We start from the raw sequence: 17,865 nt of genomic DNA on the forward strand, positions 1-17,865 counted from the left end.
TGACAGATGCTTGGCACATATAATTGGCGCAAGTGGCTTGAACCTCGGGTGGCAATGTAATCGACTAAGGACTCGGGAGTCGGGACAGCGCTGAGCTGCGATTCTTGCGGACTCACGATGCTGAGTAGCCTGAGTTGCTGACGAGGACTGAGCGGCTCATCTCATTCAATAATAATGATGTTCGTCGATAATTTCAAAAACACCCTTGGCCGTCCAAAAAAAGGGAAGGATACTAGCGGACAAACCATGGAGCATAGAGTTTGGCTAGTCATTCTTAATGCCACGTGGTTTTCGCTTTGTAATTTGACCAGTGGTGTGGTTTATCTTGTTTTCACCATCTTGGTCTTGAAGTGATCCACTCTTTTATCCACTTCCACTGTTTCAGGAGTTGGGGCCAACCATGAGTGAAAACTTGGTGTGAGTCGTGAGTTCTGAGTCGTGACTCACTGCCGACTGCCGAGGATTTTTCGAGTAGGTAAAACCAAGTGTCCGTGGTTAAGGGCATTAAAATCGTATTTCGGACGCGGAGATGCTGAGTGAAAGAATCTTTGTAACTATTGGCTCCGATGTCGTTATCAGACCCACTTCTGCAGGTGGCCGGATTTGGGAATCTACTCCCCGGCCAAGAATCCCATTGGAGTCAATTATCAAGGCAAACAAACCACCTGGCAGCCACTCCGACGCATGAACACGCCGCGCAGCTTGGTAGTTGGTACAGGAGTATATGACCTTTACAGCGGCCGTCCTCCAGGGCTGGAGCTCTAGCCGAGCGCTTATGGAAAACAGAAAACGAGGATAGACAATTTTGCTGGCAGCGGTAGTTTCCAATTGCCTCATTAATGATTAGGCCTGCAATCGTCGTCTCGGTAGAGATGCCTATTTCAGGTATCCCGTCCCGTGTCGGTAGTTATAAGCTCGGCACTGTGTTAAGGCATGGAGTGAAAGATATAGAGGTTGCGATGATCTCGTCACACGTTGTTATTGAAAAATTGGGAGGACTGGTTGCCATCCTTTGTTCCGTATCACTGGTGGCTGAAGTGACTATGGGAGGATTGACTTCTGGCCTGCCGCGTGCTTGTCTTCCGTCAAACCGAGCGATAAGAGAAGGATCAAAGATGGCTTCTCGGACTCACGGACGCGCCTATAGTCGAGACTCGATACTCAGTCTTATCCTTCAGCCGCAATCCTGACAAGATAGTCTCCTCGTCAAAGCGCAAGAGGCTTGGAGTGACCATCGGGTCAGAATTGACAATGAATTATGATGAAAGTCTGGTTCGGAGTCTCGAACGTCTCTGGCCTTGCTCCATAGAAAATTGTGGCCAAAGCTCAGTGATACAGGATTATCCTTGTCTTGCTGTGCATTGCGCGGTGATCAGTGATCGTCGTGCTTTGAGGATTGCTGACGACGGATTTAGGTCCGGACTGGGCTGACCCCAATCTGCTGGAGAGTCTCGTTCTTCCACAAACATGTTTGCAGTGCAGTATGCTTCTATCACTCGGGCTTATTGGTTCTGGTGCTGACGTTTTCAGCAAACAGCAAACAACCATATCTTCTGCTGGCTGTTCACAATAACTAGTAGTAGCCGCACTCTGAAGATTCGTCGACCTCCAGGCTCCAAATCGTCGGCTTTTACAAAGTGGAGAAACTAAGATAGCCCGGAGTTTCATGCTCACCGCTTCACGACTTTTTTTTTTGGAGGTGCGGAATCTGTCATCACTTGAATTGCCGAGGAGGATAAGTCGCTGAAAGGTTGAAGAGAGGGTGTTTGCATGACTCGCGCATTTGTCATCCACCGCCGCGCCTTCGAACCTTATTCATGAACTCTGATTAACCCCTTGAGCCTCAGGAAATTATTGAGGAGTCAGGTTTGATATACCACGGATGAATGAAGTCCTCCAAAGTTCAGGCTTCAGCTGCACCGACCTCGAAAGGCTCGCGGGTTAATTCCGCAATGTTCCTCGCTTAGTTCTGTAGCGGCTGGAAAGGGAGATCCAAGCGTATCACAATCTGAACATTGCGTGCGGTGAGGAATTGATACATCGAATCGGAGGCCGGGGTGAGCCAAGAGCCGAACTTGTCGCGGTCCGCGCGGCTCTCTTCCTGCAGAAGCAGACTCTGGCCGGAGGATTCCTATGTATAGCAATCTTCCCTCCACACGTATGATAGGCAAGTGCTAACGTTTTCCAGTTGGGAAACGTCGCGGGTGTCAAACTCAAGTGGACACAGATCAGATGCAATTGCCGAGAGATGGCTTCGCCCGTTGACGTTAGGCAATCCTGGGGAAACTGCGAGAGACAGATCAGGGCGATTAATTAAACGAGGAGAATTCGTGCCAATGACGGAGAATGAGATACGGGCTCAAGCGGCGATGCGAAACGGCGGACTGAAAGCCAAGGCGCCTGAGCGACGGTCGCTTCTCTCCACGTGTGTCCACGTGGAACCGCATGGATCTCGGCTAGGCGATACTTGGAAGAAGTCATCGAAGGAGTCCGATCCCTCAAGCTGCTCAGCCACGCTAGAGCCCACCAAGGGGGATTAGCGCCTTGGTTCGAGATTGTCCGTCTCGCGACAGAATGACGACTATTGGGCACTCTCACCGATATCAACCGTTTCACGGAGAGAGGATCTCGCACCGGAGACTTGGACTCCAAAAAACCGGCACGGCAAGTGCCTCAAGGCTGCTACAAGGCAGCAAGGAAGCTCAGATACCCAGGGAGCTAGCAGGAAAGCATCCCTACCAGGGTTGCAACTTTCATGACTCGTGAGGTGGAAAAGTCTTGATCTGCATTCGGAAAATGCTTGGTTCACGTGATGAGCGAACGTCTTCGGTAGCACCATCTCACAGAAGGGTTCGCTGGCGTGGGATTCCACGTGGGTGGAAGGCGCTACGGATGAAGTAAGGGAAAAGATAAAGTCGTACGTATAGCATGATAACATCGTTGAGCGCTCCATATTATCCAGATGGCTGACCGAATCAGCTTGCAATATCCGCAGCGAAGAGATGGAAAACATTCCGCATGGAAATCCTGCCCATGCCTTGCAGTTGCAGTGGGAGCATCTGCAAAAATACGACTAAGCCCACTTGAGGAAGAGGGTCTGAGGGGCCCGACCATCTTTTTATTGGCTGGTGGATAGCGGCGGGCTGAAGGATTATTGCCGGAAGTAGAAGGTGCTTGGTCTGGCTCAGATTTGCGGTGTCCGATGCCGATGCCCACGTTGTTGTGACGCAGGTCCAGCCAGAGTACGACCTCCTAGGTAGAACAGGAAGTTCAGGAATTCTTCGGCCTGCTGTGAGGTTGACTCTTGAGAGACATTGAGGAGGAAGACAACTTTGCTAAGCAGCCTTAGAGTTAAGTCGCGATCACCTACACAACATATTGAACCCTCAGGTACGGATACAGCTGCTTCCGCTGATCGTCCGATGGTCGCCATGAAACGTGGTAATATTACGGTAACAGGGTTACCAGCCACACTCCCAGTCCAACTTAACCCACCAGGATAATTGTGATTTACAGCATTCTCTTTTCTATCAGGAAGGAGAATACAGAAGCCCTAAGCACGGTTAATCTCAAGGTTCTGACTGACAGCAGAGACTTCACCTGAAGAGGCAGGAAGTCAAAGAGCAAAAAGATACCCTGGTCGGAGTCTGCAGGGAGAGGCCAGGTTCCTTTCTGATCGCCCCAGAAGACGATCCATCCGCTTTTCTCTTGGCCCACGTTGTTCTGGTGCATGAAACCGTCCGCGTGCACGGTGGGTCAGGAATGACAGGCCAAATTCTTCACACCCCTGGAGAGAGAGAGAGAGAAAAAAAAAATTATATTATTACAGTAGTAGTACGTAGTAAAATCGCAGTATTATACAGATGTCCAGAGTCATTATCCAATTATTATTATATTATAGATATTAACTGACAGTCTGAGAGGGAACCAGGCTGCGAACTTGCACTTTGCGATGACCAATTCTCGTCAGCAGCAAAAAGAAAACCAATCCTCTGATAAACTCTCGGATTCTCTCCTGAGTCTCGTCTCAGTTCTCAACTCTGATTCTGAGTCTGAGCAAAAGCGTAATATTTGAATTATTATTATTTCCAGCTTATCCACCCTCCACCCTCCCTTTGCTTCTCCCTTCCCTTTGATCCTCTCACATCTCCTCTCTCCCTTTCTTCTCCCCCCCTCCCCTCCCCGATTTTATTTTTGATTTTGAATTATTTACCACCATTTCCCAGTCTTACCCTCCGGATTCTAGTCTGATTTAGGTTGGATTGCCGTATTGTATTTTTTTTTCTTCTCATCCTCCCACTCTTCTGGTTCGCACTATTCAATGCCAACCATATCCTCCACTCCCCTCAACCAAGGATCCCCTCCCTCCTCCCAGCTTCATTATCAGCCTCCTGCCTCTGAGTCTTCTTCTGCTGCTGCTGCTGTTGTTGTCACTGTTCCGTCTTCATCTCCCACCGTTGACTTCGGTCTGCCTGCTTTCACCTCCACATCGGCCTTCATCACCTCCGACCTCCCCGCCACAAGCTCCCTCTCTGCCACCGCGAGCACCCCCAGCTTTACCGGCTCAGTAATCGGTTCGATCTCTCGCCGAAACCGACGCTCTTTTGCTGCTCTTGCGCGAGAAAAGACGTCTAGCGCGCTTGCGAACCTTTCATCTATCGGGTCGACCGCGAACTACCCTCTTCGCCAGTCCGCCTCATCCGGGAGCCTTAAAAAGCATACGCGAAAGCCTTCACAACTCAGCATCCACGAATCGTCTGGAATAACCCCACTATCTCCCCCATTGTCCGACAGCAGCATCGCCAGCGAGCAACCGAGCCCTGCCTTGATTGAACCCATCTCACCAGTGTCGGAGCAGCCAGAAACACCTCTCTCAAGGCGTCGTCAAACCATTCAACTCGTTCCACCGATTTCCGATCAAAGACCTGACCGCGAGGTCGACTTGTTCCCAGCCAAGATGCACCAGACATCGTCAAGGCTGTTGCGCATGACGGAGGATGACCGTCCTTTCACAAAGGTAATAAATACATGGTGTAGAGGGAAAGACGGGAAGCTTTAGAGCAACGTGCTAACAATCGTTCTTTTTAAACAGGATTTCATGGACCTGTTTTCTACTCTCATGGTCAGCTTAAAACTGGACTCGCACCGTGTACGCTTCACCAAATATGACCACACGTTCACGTCAGAAGAAGCCATCGGCAACCTTGGCTCCCTCAAGTTTTCCCAGTCGAACCGTATGCCAGACCCGAAAGATCCTTCTCGCATCGTCACCACCACGACAACAACAACCTTCTCTATGGCCAAGGAAATGGCTCGCTCGGTGTGTCAACGGTTTGTGGATGCTCGCTTTATTGAGTCTGTGGACGGAAAATACTCTCAAATGTTCCCCTTGAAAGGCGCTTTATATCAGCTTACTCCCAAGGGTATCAACATATTGCAGAGATTCTGCCAAAGGAACGGTATTACTGCGCGCCACGTGATTGATGTATTGGAGTCGCCTCGTAACACCATGCAGCTGGTCAACTTGGAGCGGGATACGGAAACGGACAAGTTATCTCACGACCGCGCCACAATCGAGGTTATTTTCCGTCGATTTGCCGGACAAGACGGGCCCAACGTGAAAAGCAGCGTCTCGAGCTCGGATTCGGATTCGCTCAGCGACTACTCAAACGGTCTGGTTGGAGTCAAGATGGCTAGGGAGCGCAAAGTGGGCGACAAGGTGCTGGCAAACACTTTCACTGGCAAGGCCGCAGTTGATTGGTTGATGGACTGTTCGACGACGATTGAGCGCCGGGAGACGGTCCTCATTGCAGAGCTCTTCGTCAAGTATGGACTCATGACAGTTCTACAAGAAGATCGCTCGATACCTCAGATTGAAAACTCATTAGTTGCTTTCCAGCCATCCAAGAACGCCATTTACGCCGTGACTGACCGTGGTCAGCGAGTTTGCGGATGGATTGCTCGTGACAAAACCCGGGAGACGACCTACGACAGCCGCGGTATCCCAAGAGACTCAAACAACGCGCGCCTGAACCATATTCTGCACGATCCCGCTTTGCGCCTGCTGTTCCGCGAATTCCTCCGCTTCTCGCTCTGTGAGGAGAATCTTGCATTCTACATTGACGTCTCCGAATTCACGACCCAGTATCACAAGTACGACAAGGTGGGCCATTTCAAGAAGCCTGATGCGGTTCGGGAGACACTGGCGGCCGCATATGGTGAGTGTTATACCTGAAACTGTAAACGATCCTGTCTAACATTAAAAGGCCTTTACAATGCGTTCCTAGCACCTGGATCCCCGTGCGAGCTCAACATCGACCACGCGCTGCGCAACAGTCTGGCTAGCCGCATGACAAAAGCCGTGGGAGACGACGAATCCATGCTCAAGAGTCTTCAAGAAGTCGTACAGCTGTTTGAAATGGCGCAAACATCGGTGTTTAAGCTGATGTCGAGTGTAAGTATCTGTTACTGTCACTTATTAGCCTCGCTAACTCGGTCAGGATTCCGTTCCTAAATTCCTGCGTGATCCTAAATATTCCGCGATCCTCTCAGAACACGACGTGGATGATTTGATCGGTGGCTCAAGATCCTACTCGCCAACCCCTGCGCCGCTCCCGGAGCGTTCAATGAGCCGTTCGGCACGTCCGTGACACGCAATGCGAAACAGCGTGTCGTCCACGCCCATAAAATTCGACATTACTTTCTAGGCACGAGTATCTTCATTCCACACGACAACCTTTTAATTCCAATTTCCTCCACTGCACGTCTGTGACACGAACGCTATATATACACTCGATACACGATACCGATTTCCGCGGCGACCTGTTTTTGAAAGCCATCACGAGATACGAAAGATGTTATGATCTATGGATCATGTGATAGAGACGTCTGAGCCGAGATTTGTTTCCTTCTTTTTCCTTTGTTAGCCTCTCTTTTCCAGAGTCTTTGGTGGATTGGTTTCCACAAGATTTCTGGACCTGAGAAGATCGAAACATAATTCTTGAGCAGCAGCAGCATTAGAGTGGCGTTTCTTTTTTTTTTTCCTTTCTCTTGCATATATGCATGCGGTTCCCAAGACCTACATCTCTTTTTTCTCTCTATCTACTTTTTCCTTATTATTCCCAGATTTCCTTTTTATCTTATGTATTTTCCTTTGTGATATCCAGACATCTGATATGTAAATGCCGTCCCGTCATATGTCTGTCCTCTGCATCGAGCAATGAGCATCTGCATACCACTTTTCTTATTCTATCTCTCGCATTTTCATGGGTTAGCGGCTTGGAGTGCCTTATAGGCATTTCATATTTCTCTTTGTTCTTTGTTTTCTTTTCACTGTAGCGTAAGTGTACACATAACCAACATAGTATGACATGGCCCGCGCACATATACGAAATGCATCCAACTTATAGATATAACTCTTTGACCCTAATTTTATTAGGGTAGTATAAGTAAGCTGTCCGTCTTCCGCATAATTTAAGGGTTGATCACTAACTCCGATACTAACAGTGTTGAAAACCCCTTGTGAGCATTGATATCACATTAGACTCATGTCTAAATACAACTACCTAGTGGTTGTCTTGACGATTCTTGACAAAAGCTATATTACATTTAGTTCGTTCAATGACCATAAGCCTGGTAAGATAAGGTAGGTTTTAAGTTCTTTCGTTTTAGTTCGTCCGAGATGCGATTTGCCTCTTCCGCCAGCCAAAGAAAAAAAGTACAAACAGATAGCAAGAAAATAGTTAGCAACTAGTAAAATAAAGAGGTAGAGATGCAAATATGTCAAATCAGGGACGCCAAGAGCCCGCGAACGCCTTGTACAGCCCTTGATCAAGATAAGTCCAATACACGGAATAAAAAAATAGAAGCAAACCCAAAGGATAAAAAATATGATTTATTTAGACCCCCACCCGCGCAGCTTCATGCCTTCCTCAATGACAGTCCAGATTCCCTCGACGACTTCGCGATCACGCCAGCGCCCGGTACCCTGAACACCACCTTTGTCGTCCCACCGCTCAACGGAGAAGCTGCGGACGCCACGACCCCAACCCTTGACGTCGCGGGGGACATCCTCGCCGCGCCACCCGACGTAGACACCCGTGGCGTGTTTAAAGAGTTCTGGAGGCGACGACCACTTGTATGACTTGAACTGCCAGGTTTGGCCAGTTGTGAAGACGGCGACGAGGCGTTGCCAGTAGTCTGGCTTGAAGTTTGCAGTGCTGTCAACGAGAATGAAGCGGGTGGGTTTGCGGGAGTGGCCTTGTGAGCTGACAGCGCGAGATGACGATGAGGAGTCGGCGATTCCGAGTGGGCGATGAATATACTGAATATTGTTGGAAGCGCTGGGCATGGCTAAGGTGGGATGATCTGGGGGGACGAATACGCCGTCTCCAAGGAATGAGCGGACGTTTGACATGCGGATGAGGGATGAGGCGGAGGGAGACAGGAGGATGATAGGATCTTGTGTTTTAGAGGAGCCCTTGCGAGGCTGTGAAAGACCGGCTGATGGCGCTGGTACCATCGCATGTGGTTTGGCTCCTGGTTTTGAGCCTGGGGGGTATTGGCCGGTGCGCGAACGATTTCGTCCGAGAAAGGTTTCTGCAATTTTGCGAACATGCGAGAAGTCCTGGACAAGTCAGTATGGTGTCAAGGCCGCGATGATCCGCCAGCATACCGTCTGTTTAATCCCCCGTAGAACACTGTTGCGGTCTCCCAGTTTCCGCTCTCCATTATAGATCTCTTGCAGTCGTGGGTCGATGACTTTCGCAGCTTTTCCCGCTGCAGCTCCGGTCGCAGGGGCAGCGCTGGCAGCAGCAGTTGCACCCGTCGCACCAGCAGCGGCGGAGGCTTGAGCCTGGTCTGCCGAAGGGGCAGCACCCGCGACTCCCTCCAATGGTTTTATATATTCACTTTCGTCCGAAGCTCCCTCCAGCCATGTGATCAAATCCAAGCGCTCGACGAACGTCAAGTTCTGCGCCTTCTCTTCTTGCGAACCCTGCTTCAGTGCCTCATTGAGTTCCTGGACTGAGGTAATATACTCGGGAATCGCAACATCCTTCTTCTGGTACGCGAAGAAGATTCCGCGGAGGTCGACCGGTGAATCGGATGAGTTTGAGACGAAACGCGTAGGCGAGTTCAATGGAAGAGATTGCGGTAGAGGGTGCTGAAAGTACAAATGCGTAGCTTTGGCCAAGTCATCAGTTGCGCTCTCGGTAGAAAGATCGGATGAAGTCGTCGGGGTGGGCAAGCTGCCGGCAGCAATGGCGCGACGAAGGGAGAGAAGGGGATCCTGGAGTGAGGGATCGGTAGCCATTATGGGTAGCGGATACTATGGCACTCCGAATAGCCCTCAAATGGTCCGCGAGGCAATGGTTTTGGCGAGGAAGTTGCTGAGAGATTGTCTTGTGGTGACAATCACTCGAGCTTCATTTTGGCCAGACCAGAAGCTCCGGTCACGTGGCATTCAGCCAACCACATAAGTTCACCTCCCCTCGCCTTGTCTATCTTCACCATCATCACCAGTAATTCCAGGCTCCCTTCATCTAGGTACAGAGGCTAGGTCTGGCAAACCTCTACCCTGCGTAGCCTGCAGATGCCATACTTCGACTACCAAGAGCAGGGAAATGATCTTGCCCCTGAAAGCATGTTTCGTGGTCGTTCTATACTTCACCCGAAGATGACTGCCCGTCTCACTTGAAACAGGTTTGAAATCAGCAAGAGTTTCGAAGGCAGGACAGCTGACACTCATAATAGTCTTCTTCCGGTTCCATCCATGGAACAATCAACTCATCGAACGAATTCGGCAGCTCTCCCGTTTTCCCGTGCGGAGTGCCTCAACGCAGAAGGCAAAGGGAATTTCATACGCTGGATGCCTTGATTTGACGTCCAGCCTCACGAGTTGTGCAGAACTAATTTGCGGGGCAACAAGCAATTGACCGTCAGGGATGCTGGGTAGATGCGCTGAAGAATGATTGACCTTAGGCATACCTGTTTTGATTCGGAGCGTTTGCCGCTTCGCACGTCCGCAGCCGCTATACGGGTCACTATCGTTTCATCCAGTATAAATTTGCATGCGCCAAGGATAGGTTATCCAGTCCGCTGCCATACTTACCATATTATTCCGTCTTCTATACCGTTTCACTCTGGCCTACTGGAGAAACATCCGTGAAGAATGAAATGAAGACGGGTAATAGGAAATTAGGGTATCAGCACTGTGAAATGGAATATAAAATGGGCAACTGAACCAGGCATCATCTGTCCCACGCGCCCAATTCCCCAAATCTGTTACTCAACCTTCTTTACACGCTATGTCGCTTTTCCTCCTCGCAGGCGTCTTCGCCTCCCGTGTCCTTGGCCACGGCTACATCACAAATATTGTCGTCAACGGTGTCTCTTACCAGGGATGGAACATCAACACCTTCCCATACATGGGAGAGGTACCACTTGTGGCCTCCTGGGGTACACCCAACACCGGAGGTGGCTTTCCCACTGATGGCTATGCCGACTCCGATATCATCTGCCATCTCGATGCTGTGAACGGCGAAGGCGCTATCCCAGTTACCGCCGGCGACAGTCTCAGTCTTCAGTGGACGGTCTGGCCCGAGACACATCATGGGCCGGTGCTGGATTACCTCGCCAACTGCGGCACCAGCTGCCAGACAGTCGACAAGACGACACTAGAGTTCTTCAAGATCTCCGAAGTCGGTCTGATTGACGGCTCCACCGTGCCTGGATACTGGGGCACAGACGAACTCATCGACAACAACAGCGCATGGCTCGTCAAGATTCCTGAGAACATTGCGCCTGGAAATTATGTCCTGCGCCACGAGCTGATTGGTCTACACGGCGCGCATACTGAAGGCGGAGCCCAGAACTACATGCAGTGCATCAACCTGCAAATCTCGGGCAGTGGAACAGCCCAGCCGGAGGGCGTTCTCGGTACCGAGTTGTATACGTCCACTGACCCTGGCATCCTGGTCGACATTTACAATTCTGTCGATTATATCATTCCTGGACCAGGTTTGATTGCTGGTGCTTCCGCGGTCGCGCAGTCCTCGTCTGCCATAACTGCCAGTGCAACCGCCATCATTCCGGGTGCTACCTCGGCATAGGAGGTCGGAGGATGGGGCTCATTGTCTGGTTACTTGTCTGGCAGTTGTTCCGCTTTGTTTCTTCATTTTGTACATACTTCTTGGGTATCTATCTTTCAATTGAGTAAAAGACTGGCGGTGCGACGCTGGTAGGGCAAGCGGAACGTTGATACTCGTAGATTTGTCTGATTAGTATGCATCTTTCGTAATCGTCCACCACATAGATTGCACAGAAGAAGCAATATACTTGCAAATAGTCCAGTCTGTATTATTGTGATTACCAAAAACGCAACTCCTACAGCCAAAACATAATCTTACTTGTTCGACTACTCATAGTACTGTAAGATCTAAACTATATATTAATCCTACAATTCCTCTTCACGAACTTGAAGCTCTTATAATTTCAGCTTATAATTGCAGCAGCCATCCATCCAACGGCATAAAAGGCTTTCAGATCTAAGACACCAGAAGAGCAATGTCGATCCTACCTACCCCGGACTGCCGTTTCAACCTCGGCAACTCCCCGCCATACCAAGAGGAACTAAATCAATCTCACCAACATCGCATCGCATTCAAACAACACCCCAATAATCTTCATATTCTCCGGCGCAAAGAGAGAACAGAGCGAAAGATGGCCAGAAATATCCCCTCCAAAATATCCGGCGTCCTTATGCCAGACAGACCTCTAAACGAGTTCGAAGAGCACGTATACAAGATCGCGCAGCGTCTAGGGAAGAGCGATCCAGAGCAGGAGGTTTGTCTTGTCTTCCCCTTTTCCTCCACAGTTCCCTGTTTTTGGTATGCTTCTTCCAGGGGCCTATACTGAAATGCAATTCAGACCTGGGACATCGACGTCAACGCGCTCAATTTAACATTCCACTCGGCCACGCGCTCCCCGGCTGAAATCTCCTTCCTGCTCACCGTCGCTCCAAAACATTGTAACTTCCTCGGTAATCTGCACGGCGGGTGCGCAGCGACGTTATTCGATGTTCTGTCTTCTATGATCCTACTTGGCGTATCGAAACCCGGGGCGTTCGAGTTCGGGGGTGTGAGTCGGCATTTGGATGTTACGTATATACGCCCTGTGCCGGTGGGGATGACGGTGAAATTAACCTCGCGGGTGGTGCATATGGGGAAGAGGCTTGCGTTGATGAGGAGTGAGATTGTGAAGCTTGATAGCGGGGATGTTTGTATGGTTTCGGATCATGAGAAGGCGAATACGGATCCGGAGGTTAAGTTATAAAGATATAGAAGAGGGTGGAGTTAGATGGTTCGAGGGCTTATAATACCTGATATGTTTATATTATGCGACTATTGTTGGTAAATTGGTTGATTGCTGTATGTCCTTTTTGGTCTACAGCGCTCTGGGTACATGTACATCACTTGCAAGAGCGCTGCGCTAGCGACAAGACTAGCTCTACATAAACGACCCGTCCAAGAAGAAAAGAGCGTGCGGATTCCAAACACAATACGGACAGGGGAAAAAAGACAGAGGATATTATGGCTCAATTCAAAAGCATCCAAGCGACAGTAAATTACTCCCTTACACGACAATGATCTACTCCTCAGCAAGTGTTTGGCCTTCTCGTAGACCCTCGACAACGAGCTCTTGTCCGGCGGCACGGCGGTAAATGTCCCGCACGTCATCTAGTTCAGTTAGCGCTTTGCGTTCTATACTCTCCTCCATGGTACATACCGGTTGTGGTCTCAAAGTGAGATGTGGCGTCGTAGCTCTTGGAGATAAAGATGTTGTCCTTTTGGCCATCTTCCAGAGGCTCGTATAGCGGGATTGGGGGTCCAAAGAACTTGTCTTCAATTTCTCCAAGACGATCAAACCCTGGCTCCAGCTCGAGGTGGTGGTTGGCATCCGTCTCAGCGATAGTAGAGACGATGGCGATGTAGTAGCCCTTGGGGCAGACGTTGTGCGCTGACGAGACCATAGCAATGTAGATATCGCGCTTACGCCCAACCTGGGACTGGGGAATAATCAACTGTAGAGAATCGCTACTATCGGTCTTGTCGATAGGGTGCTTCAGGATGCAAATGGCCTTCAGAAGGTATCCAGTAACCCTAACCTTGCCGGGGAAATAGGAGGGGTCCGCAATAATCTTCTTGGTCTTAGTCTCAAACTTCATGGTCTCGCCGTTGTCATCACGATCCTTCATGGTGGCCTTGATGCCAGAGACCTTGCCGCTCTCGTCGTATAGCACCTCGTCAACGTTGGTGTTGAGCATGTAAGTTCCTCCATAAATGGCGGAAAGACGAGCGAAGCCCTGAGGAAGCTCACCCAGACCATAGAGAGGGTAGATGTATGGTGACTTTCCGTACCGGGCCATCGAGTTCACGTACAGGCGGATGCGGTTGATTGCATCGGGAGCAGCTCCCGAAGCGTTAATGTAATCGTCGGTCTGGTAAAGTGCCATCGAGTGTCCGACAAAGTCACGAGTGTTGTCCTCCAGCGAGAATTTATCGTAGACTTCCTTCATTGTGCACGTGGCGATGTTCAAACCTGGGCTATGTTAGCGTTTAGAAGGCCCCGGGGCTCAATAGTGCATACCTTGGTGAGTCGAAGGGTCCTCCTGCTTAAATTCACCAACCCACTCGAGGAACTTCTTGGCTCTACGCTTCTCGAACATGCCCATGAGAGACGAGCGCAAAGCTTCAGATGCATCGGATGGCACCTTGGCCACTGTCGCCTTCGGCCCCTTTCCTTGCTGAACGTAGCTGCCGGCAATCTGCTTGAACTCCAGGTATCTTGTAACGTCGGTGGAAACCAAAATGTTTGTCAACTCGCCATTTGCCATCAACAGCTTAGGCACCAGGTCCACGTTCCAGTCGTTGACACGGCCATACTTCTTCCAGGGTTCTTCGCCGGGACGGACGTTTCCGTATTTCTTGAAGAGCTAGAGGAGAACACCTAATTAGATCTAATCCATCAAGAAGAAGTTAGAGGACTTACAGTCTCGATGTTCACTGATGCAGCCTCGCTGTCGTGGGTGTGAGTAGGTTGACGTTTGATCAAGAGCTCCAAAGTGGGGTTGCCAACTCACCCTCCGTAGTGATCATTGCGATCAATGTGAAGCACCTTGTTGCCCTTGACACTGAGGACACTGTATAACGTAAAGTCAATAATTTTTTGAGGACTAATAATAACAGATACCTACCCAGACAGCACACACTCGGTCAAGCCTGAAAAGAGTTGTGAGCTCATGCGTCAAACCGCGGGGTAATTCAATGGGAACATACCAGTGCCGAGGACGACAACATCATATTCGGGGGCGATCTCATCCATATTGGCAGGTGCTGATAGAAGGAATAATAAAACTCGGGGATATGAAGAAACAGCAAATGTCCAAGAGGGAGGAGGATGCGGAGATGAAATGGTGATGGAGCTTTGCGGTGTGGAAAGGGGACCTTTACTAGTGGCTCCGGTCCAAGCTATACATCTTGGGAAACCCCGCGGGCGGATCTTCCTCACTCATCCCCTACCTACTCTCGCTCTCTCTCATCATCATCCTGCAATGCTCTCTTTTGAAGCTCGCCGCCACATGATCCACTTGAACTCCTATCTACCGGGCTCTGATGAATAGTCCGGGATCTATTAGTCCAGTCAAGCCACCCCCATGCGATCAATATCCCTTTCTAGGAAATCTCCTGACCCCTTCCCCTTCCCCTTTTTCCGATGTCAAGCCCGACTGTATGGAGTAGGTACCTTCAGTCTGTCAGAACCACATTACTTTTACCTAGATCCCAACCTTGAACCAAGGTGGGCAAGGGTGAAATGAACAATGAACGTTGAATTTGTCAACTCGTGCGCTGGGTCAAAGGACAGTGGCTTTCTTTGCGGTTGCACTTCCGCTCAAGATATAAAGCCGGGTAATGGATCTGACTGGAGGCGCACAGCAGACAAAGAGTATTCCATATGAGAAATCAGACGCTTTGTCTGGCTCCAGTTAAGTGAAAGATTTCAACATAACCCTACACACACATATATGTTTTGAGAGAACATCATGACCTGCTACCTCCAGACCTCGAACCTCAATTACGAGGTATTTCCCTAATTCGGCTCCCGGGGCTATGGCGCACCAGTGCTATACATACAATGATATGTGTCAGGAGTGTAGGCAATATTACTCCCTGCTTGCCCGCGACACCCCAGCAGCGAAATTCGCAAGACACCCTGGGGAGGCTTACGAAAGGCCGCAGAACACGTACCCTGTGATATTTACGGCCCAATATCGTACCGTTCGCCCCCGGAAGGACGGCCTGAAGATTCCACGCGAGGCAACTGAATGTCTTTCTGCATGGTTCAAGCAGCCGGTTGCTGTATATGCTGACATTAGGTCATTTGTCCCTAGAACGCCTGGACAGCAGCCGTTTCTCTGGATTAGCATCTTGATAGACTTCCCAGGCAAAGTTCGGGTCGATCAAGACCTGATGGACCATATTTTCGGAGACTCTGCTTCATCCAGTATTCACTGGCATTATGATAATCCTGCTGACCCGGATGACATGGATTTCGCTATCGTGGACGACTACTGTTTAGTACGCCTGGAGTGGTTCATGAGAAGACATACAAGACTACCTTCTGGACAATTTTAGGTATTCGTTTTGGTTTGCTCCGTTGTGTTCCCCATTATCATATCACATCGTTCTTTTGCAGGAGTACGTGCAACTTCACCGAAACCTTTCTTGGAAACTACAAAGAAAGGGTAGGATATATTGCTTATAACGTTTGCTTGTATTGGTCTTGTCCGTCTCACCCAGTTCCTCCTTTAACAAGATCAATAACGATACAATTGAGAGAGGAAAGTGATATCTGATAGATCAACAACCAGCACATGTTTTACCAGCTTCTCTCGTTTGTTCTGCCATATCTTTAATACAGCGGTCTCTTCTCATTGTTTCTTTGGTAATCCTTTATATTCTTTTCTTTGTTTCCCCGGCTTTTTAGCCAGTCGATTCGTTGTCTCTTTGATATTGAAGGCCATTTGCCGAAGTATACCTGTAGCTATATATACATACTAGCCCCCGCAGAATGAGCTCATATCAACAGAGCCAACAAGAATATTGAATACATATACAGATATCGAAATATCTAAGCAAACATGTCTCCCAAACCCCCAGTCGAGATGCCCTGCGCAACCTACGCAACTATGTGCAAATCCTGCCGAAACCACTTCGAAATAATGCTTGAAAGCGGCAACCCAGCAGAAACGCTCGAGCTACCCCCAGACTCCTACCCCATAGTATTCAAAAGCATGTTCCAACTGCCAGCCGGGCCCAACGCCGACGCCCGAGCCGAGAAGTACTCTCCCGGAACCTTTCTTCCAATCATCCAAGCCCGGTTGGCTGCGAGGTTCAGCAAGATAGTCCCTGCTTACTATGACCATGAGGTATTACAGCCGGAGATAGGAGGCCCGAAGCTCGTTCGGATAAGTCTGCTTGTTGACTTTCCGGTTGAAGATACGGGGTTTGGGGGGTTGAGGGGGTTGCTTAGGAATGTAATTGTTTTGAGAAGGGATTTGGAGGACTGGACGACGGGGATTGAGGTGGAGGAGGGTTTGAAGGAGGCTCTGTTTAGGGGGTTGGGGACTGGACCTCATAATTGGGAGGCTTTTGTTGCTTCTCAGCAGGACCATTTGTGTGCGTCGAGGCTGGGGTGGTTCTTGAAGAGGGAGGGGATGGTGCCTTATTTTTGATTGCGATCAGTTGATGCGGCTTTCCGGAAGAGAATAAAGGCTTGGTTTCTGCATAGATCTAATTTTGGTCAACTGAATGCTATTGAAATTATACACGTAGAAGTACAGAGTCTAGAAGAAGACACAAAGGCTTAGAACAAGGATTCAGAAAGATATCTTAAATCTCCTCCTCATCTTGGGGTCGGTAGCCCTTCTCATAGAGCTTCTGGGCATCCTCCCATGCGTACCATCTCTCTCGAAGAACGTGCTTGATGCCATACTGGGTGATTTTGATCTATCGGTACCGTTAGTGACCAACCAAACTCAAACCTGGCGGTTGAAGAGGTCTTACAGTGCGCATGCGTTGCTCAGCTTCCCACTCTCCGTAACCGGCCTTCAGGCGCTTCCTCTCCATGTTGGATGTGGCTATGCGATTACGCTCCTTGAGGCACACCCACCAGAGACTGTGTAGGTCTTCCCAGGACTTTTCACGGAGTTCTTGGATAGACCAGGACCGGCCTAGCATTGGTCAATTAACCTGTAGATATAAAAGCCGAGTAGTGAGTACCAACCACAAGCGTTGTCGTATTCCGGGCTGGCCAATGCAGTGCGATCCCTAGGAAAGAAACCCCAGAGGCCATGGTCCGGGGTAGCCTCGCGTTGCTCGAGCTTCTCAGGAGAAACGGGTTTAGGCAATGGGTACTTCGAGACACCAAGCTTGTGCTTAGGGCCAGTGCGGTGAATTGCAGAGACGCCGCGGGTCTTGCTTAGATCACGGCCTTGACCGGCGGCCGGTGCGGTTGACGAAAAGTTCGAGGTCTGGACGGACGAGCGGTTCAGGGGGAAATGGAGAGACGGCGCCAGATATGGGGGAGGCAAATCGGCCAGAGGATAGGCTCCGGGCTGGCGAGCCAGCCGCAGAATGGATTGACGCTGCATGGCGACCACGGGGGCAATTGGATATCGTTGAGCGCAACGTTCGAGGTTAAGTCGGTTTCCGGGGCTCTGTCCGGAGCTGACTTTTCGGCGGCTAAGTCACGTGCAGCATCAGCGTCTCACGAACGATAACTAAGAGTACTTGAAGCTCGCAAGTA

The 17,865-nt window shown here is 49.9% G+C and overlaps 8 protein-coding genes across 8 annotated transcripts; 5 read left to right on the forward strand and 3 right to left on the reverse strand.

Moving 5' to 3' along the window:
• Nucleotides 1-4,321: 4,321 nt before the first annotated feature.
• Nucleotides 4,322-6,650, forward strand: flbA (developmental regulator FlbA; the record flags this gene model as incomplete). The annotated part of the gene is made up of 4 exons (XM_073716511.1): nt 4,322-5,017; nt 5,093-6,218; nt 6,267-6,454; nt 6,501-6,650. 4 exons carry the CDS (start codon nt 4,322-4,324, stop codon nt 6,648-6,650), a joined length of 2,160 nt encoding a protein of 719 aa, XP_073570233.1.
• Nucleotides 6,651-7,431: 781 nt separating this feature from the next.
• Nucleotides 7,432-9,425, reverse strand: BJY04DRAFT_77770 (CDC73 C-terminal domain-containing protein). Its single transcript, XM_073721058.1, has 2 exons — nt 8,675-9,425; nt 7,432-8,626 (listed from the first exon to the last, which is right to left on the reverse strand). Exons 1-2 carry the CDS (start codon nt 9,311-9,313, stop codon nt 7,895-7,897), a joined length of 1,371 nt encoding a protein of 456 aa, XP_073570234.1. The 5' UTR covers nt 9,314-9,425; the 3' UTR covers nt 7,432-7,894.
• Nucleotides 9,426-9,810: 385 nt separating this feature from the next.
• On the forward strand, nt 9,811-11,155 carry BJY04DRAFT_77787 (lytic polysaccharide monooxygenase auxiliary activity family 9 protein). The gene has a single exon (XM_073721059.1). The coding sequence runs from the start codon at nt 10,308-10,310 to the stop codon at nt 11,109-11,111; it is 804 nt and encodes a 267-aa protein (XP_073570235.1). The 5' UTR covers nt 9,811-10,307; the 3' UTR covers nt 11,112-11,155.
• A 500-nt stretch (nt 11,156-11,655) lies between these two features.
• On the forward strand, nt 11,656-12,368 carry BJY04DRAFT_191223 (PaaI family thioesterase). The gene is made up of 2 exons (XM_073711612.1): nt 11,656-11,844; nt 11,929-12,368. The coding sequence occupies exons 1-2, from the start codon at nt 11,722-11,724 to the stop codon at nt 12,331-12,333; spliced, it is 528 nt and encodes a 175-aa protein (XP_073570236.1). The 5' UTR covers nt 11,656-11,721; the 3' UTR covers nt 12,334-12,368.
• On the reverse strand, nt 12,368-14,580 carry BJY04DRAFT_191224 (secretory pathway gdp dissociation inhibitor). Its single transcript, XM_073711613.1, has 7 exons — nt 14,337-14,580; nt 14,255-14,279; nt 14,141-14,200; nt 14,050-14,077; nt 13,648-13,993; nt 12,787-13,599; nt 12,368-12,737 (listed from the first exon to the last, which is right to left on the reverse strand). Exons 1-7 carry the CDS (start codon nt 14,380-14,382, stop codon nt 12,649-12,651), a joined length of 1,407 nt encoding a protein of 468 aa, XP_073570237.1. The 5' UTR covers nt 14,383-14,580; the 3' UTR covers nt 12,368-12,648.
• Nucleotides 14,581-16,354, forward strand: BJY04DRAFT_191225 (uncharacterized protein). The gene has a single exon (XM_073711614.1). It carries the CDS (start codon nt 15,168-15,170, stop codon nt 15,690-15,692), a length of 525 nt encoding a protein of 174 aa, XP_073570238.1. The 5' UTR covers nt 14,581-15,167; the 3' UTR covers nt 15,693-16,354.
• BJY04DRAFT_219160 (uncharacterized protein) lies at nt 16,199-16,792 on the forward strand (the record flags this gene model as incomplete). Its single annotated transcript, XM_073716512.1, has 1 exon — nt 16,199-16,792. One exon carries the CDS (start codon nt 16,199-16,201, stop codon nt 16,790-16,792), a length of 594 nt encoding a protein of 197 aa, XP_073570239.1.
• On the reverse strand, nt 16,772-17,748 carry mrpl4 (mitochondrial 54S ribosomal protein uL29m). Its single transcript, XM_073711615.1, has 3 exons — nt 17,344-17,748; nt 17,124-17,290; nt 16,772-17,066 (listed from the first exon to the last, which is right to left on the reverse strand). Exons 1-3 carry the CDS (start codon nt 17,708-17,710, stop codon nt 16,950-16,952), a joined length of 651 nt encoding a protein of 216 aa, XP_073570240.1. The 5' UTR covers nt 17,711-17,748; the 3' UTR covers nt 16,772-16,949.
• Nucleotides 17,749-17,865: the final 117 nt, after the last annotated feature.

This window comes from Aspergillus karnatakaensis, assembly GCF_047715665.1.
Source record: "Aspergillus karnatakaensis strain CBS 102800 unplaced genomic scaffold BJY04scaffold_30, whole genome shotgun sequence".
NCBI lineage: Eukaryota > Fungi > Ascomycota > Eurotiomycetes > Eurotiales > Aspergillaceae > Aspergillus > Aspergillus karnatakaensis.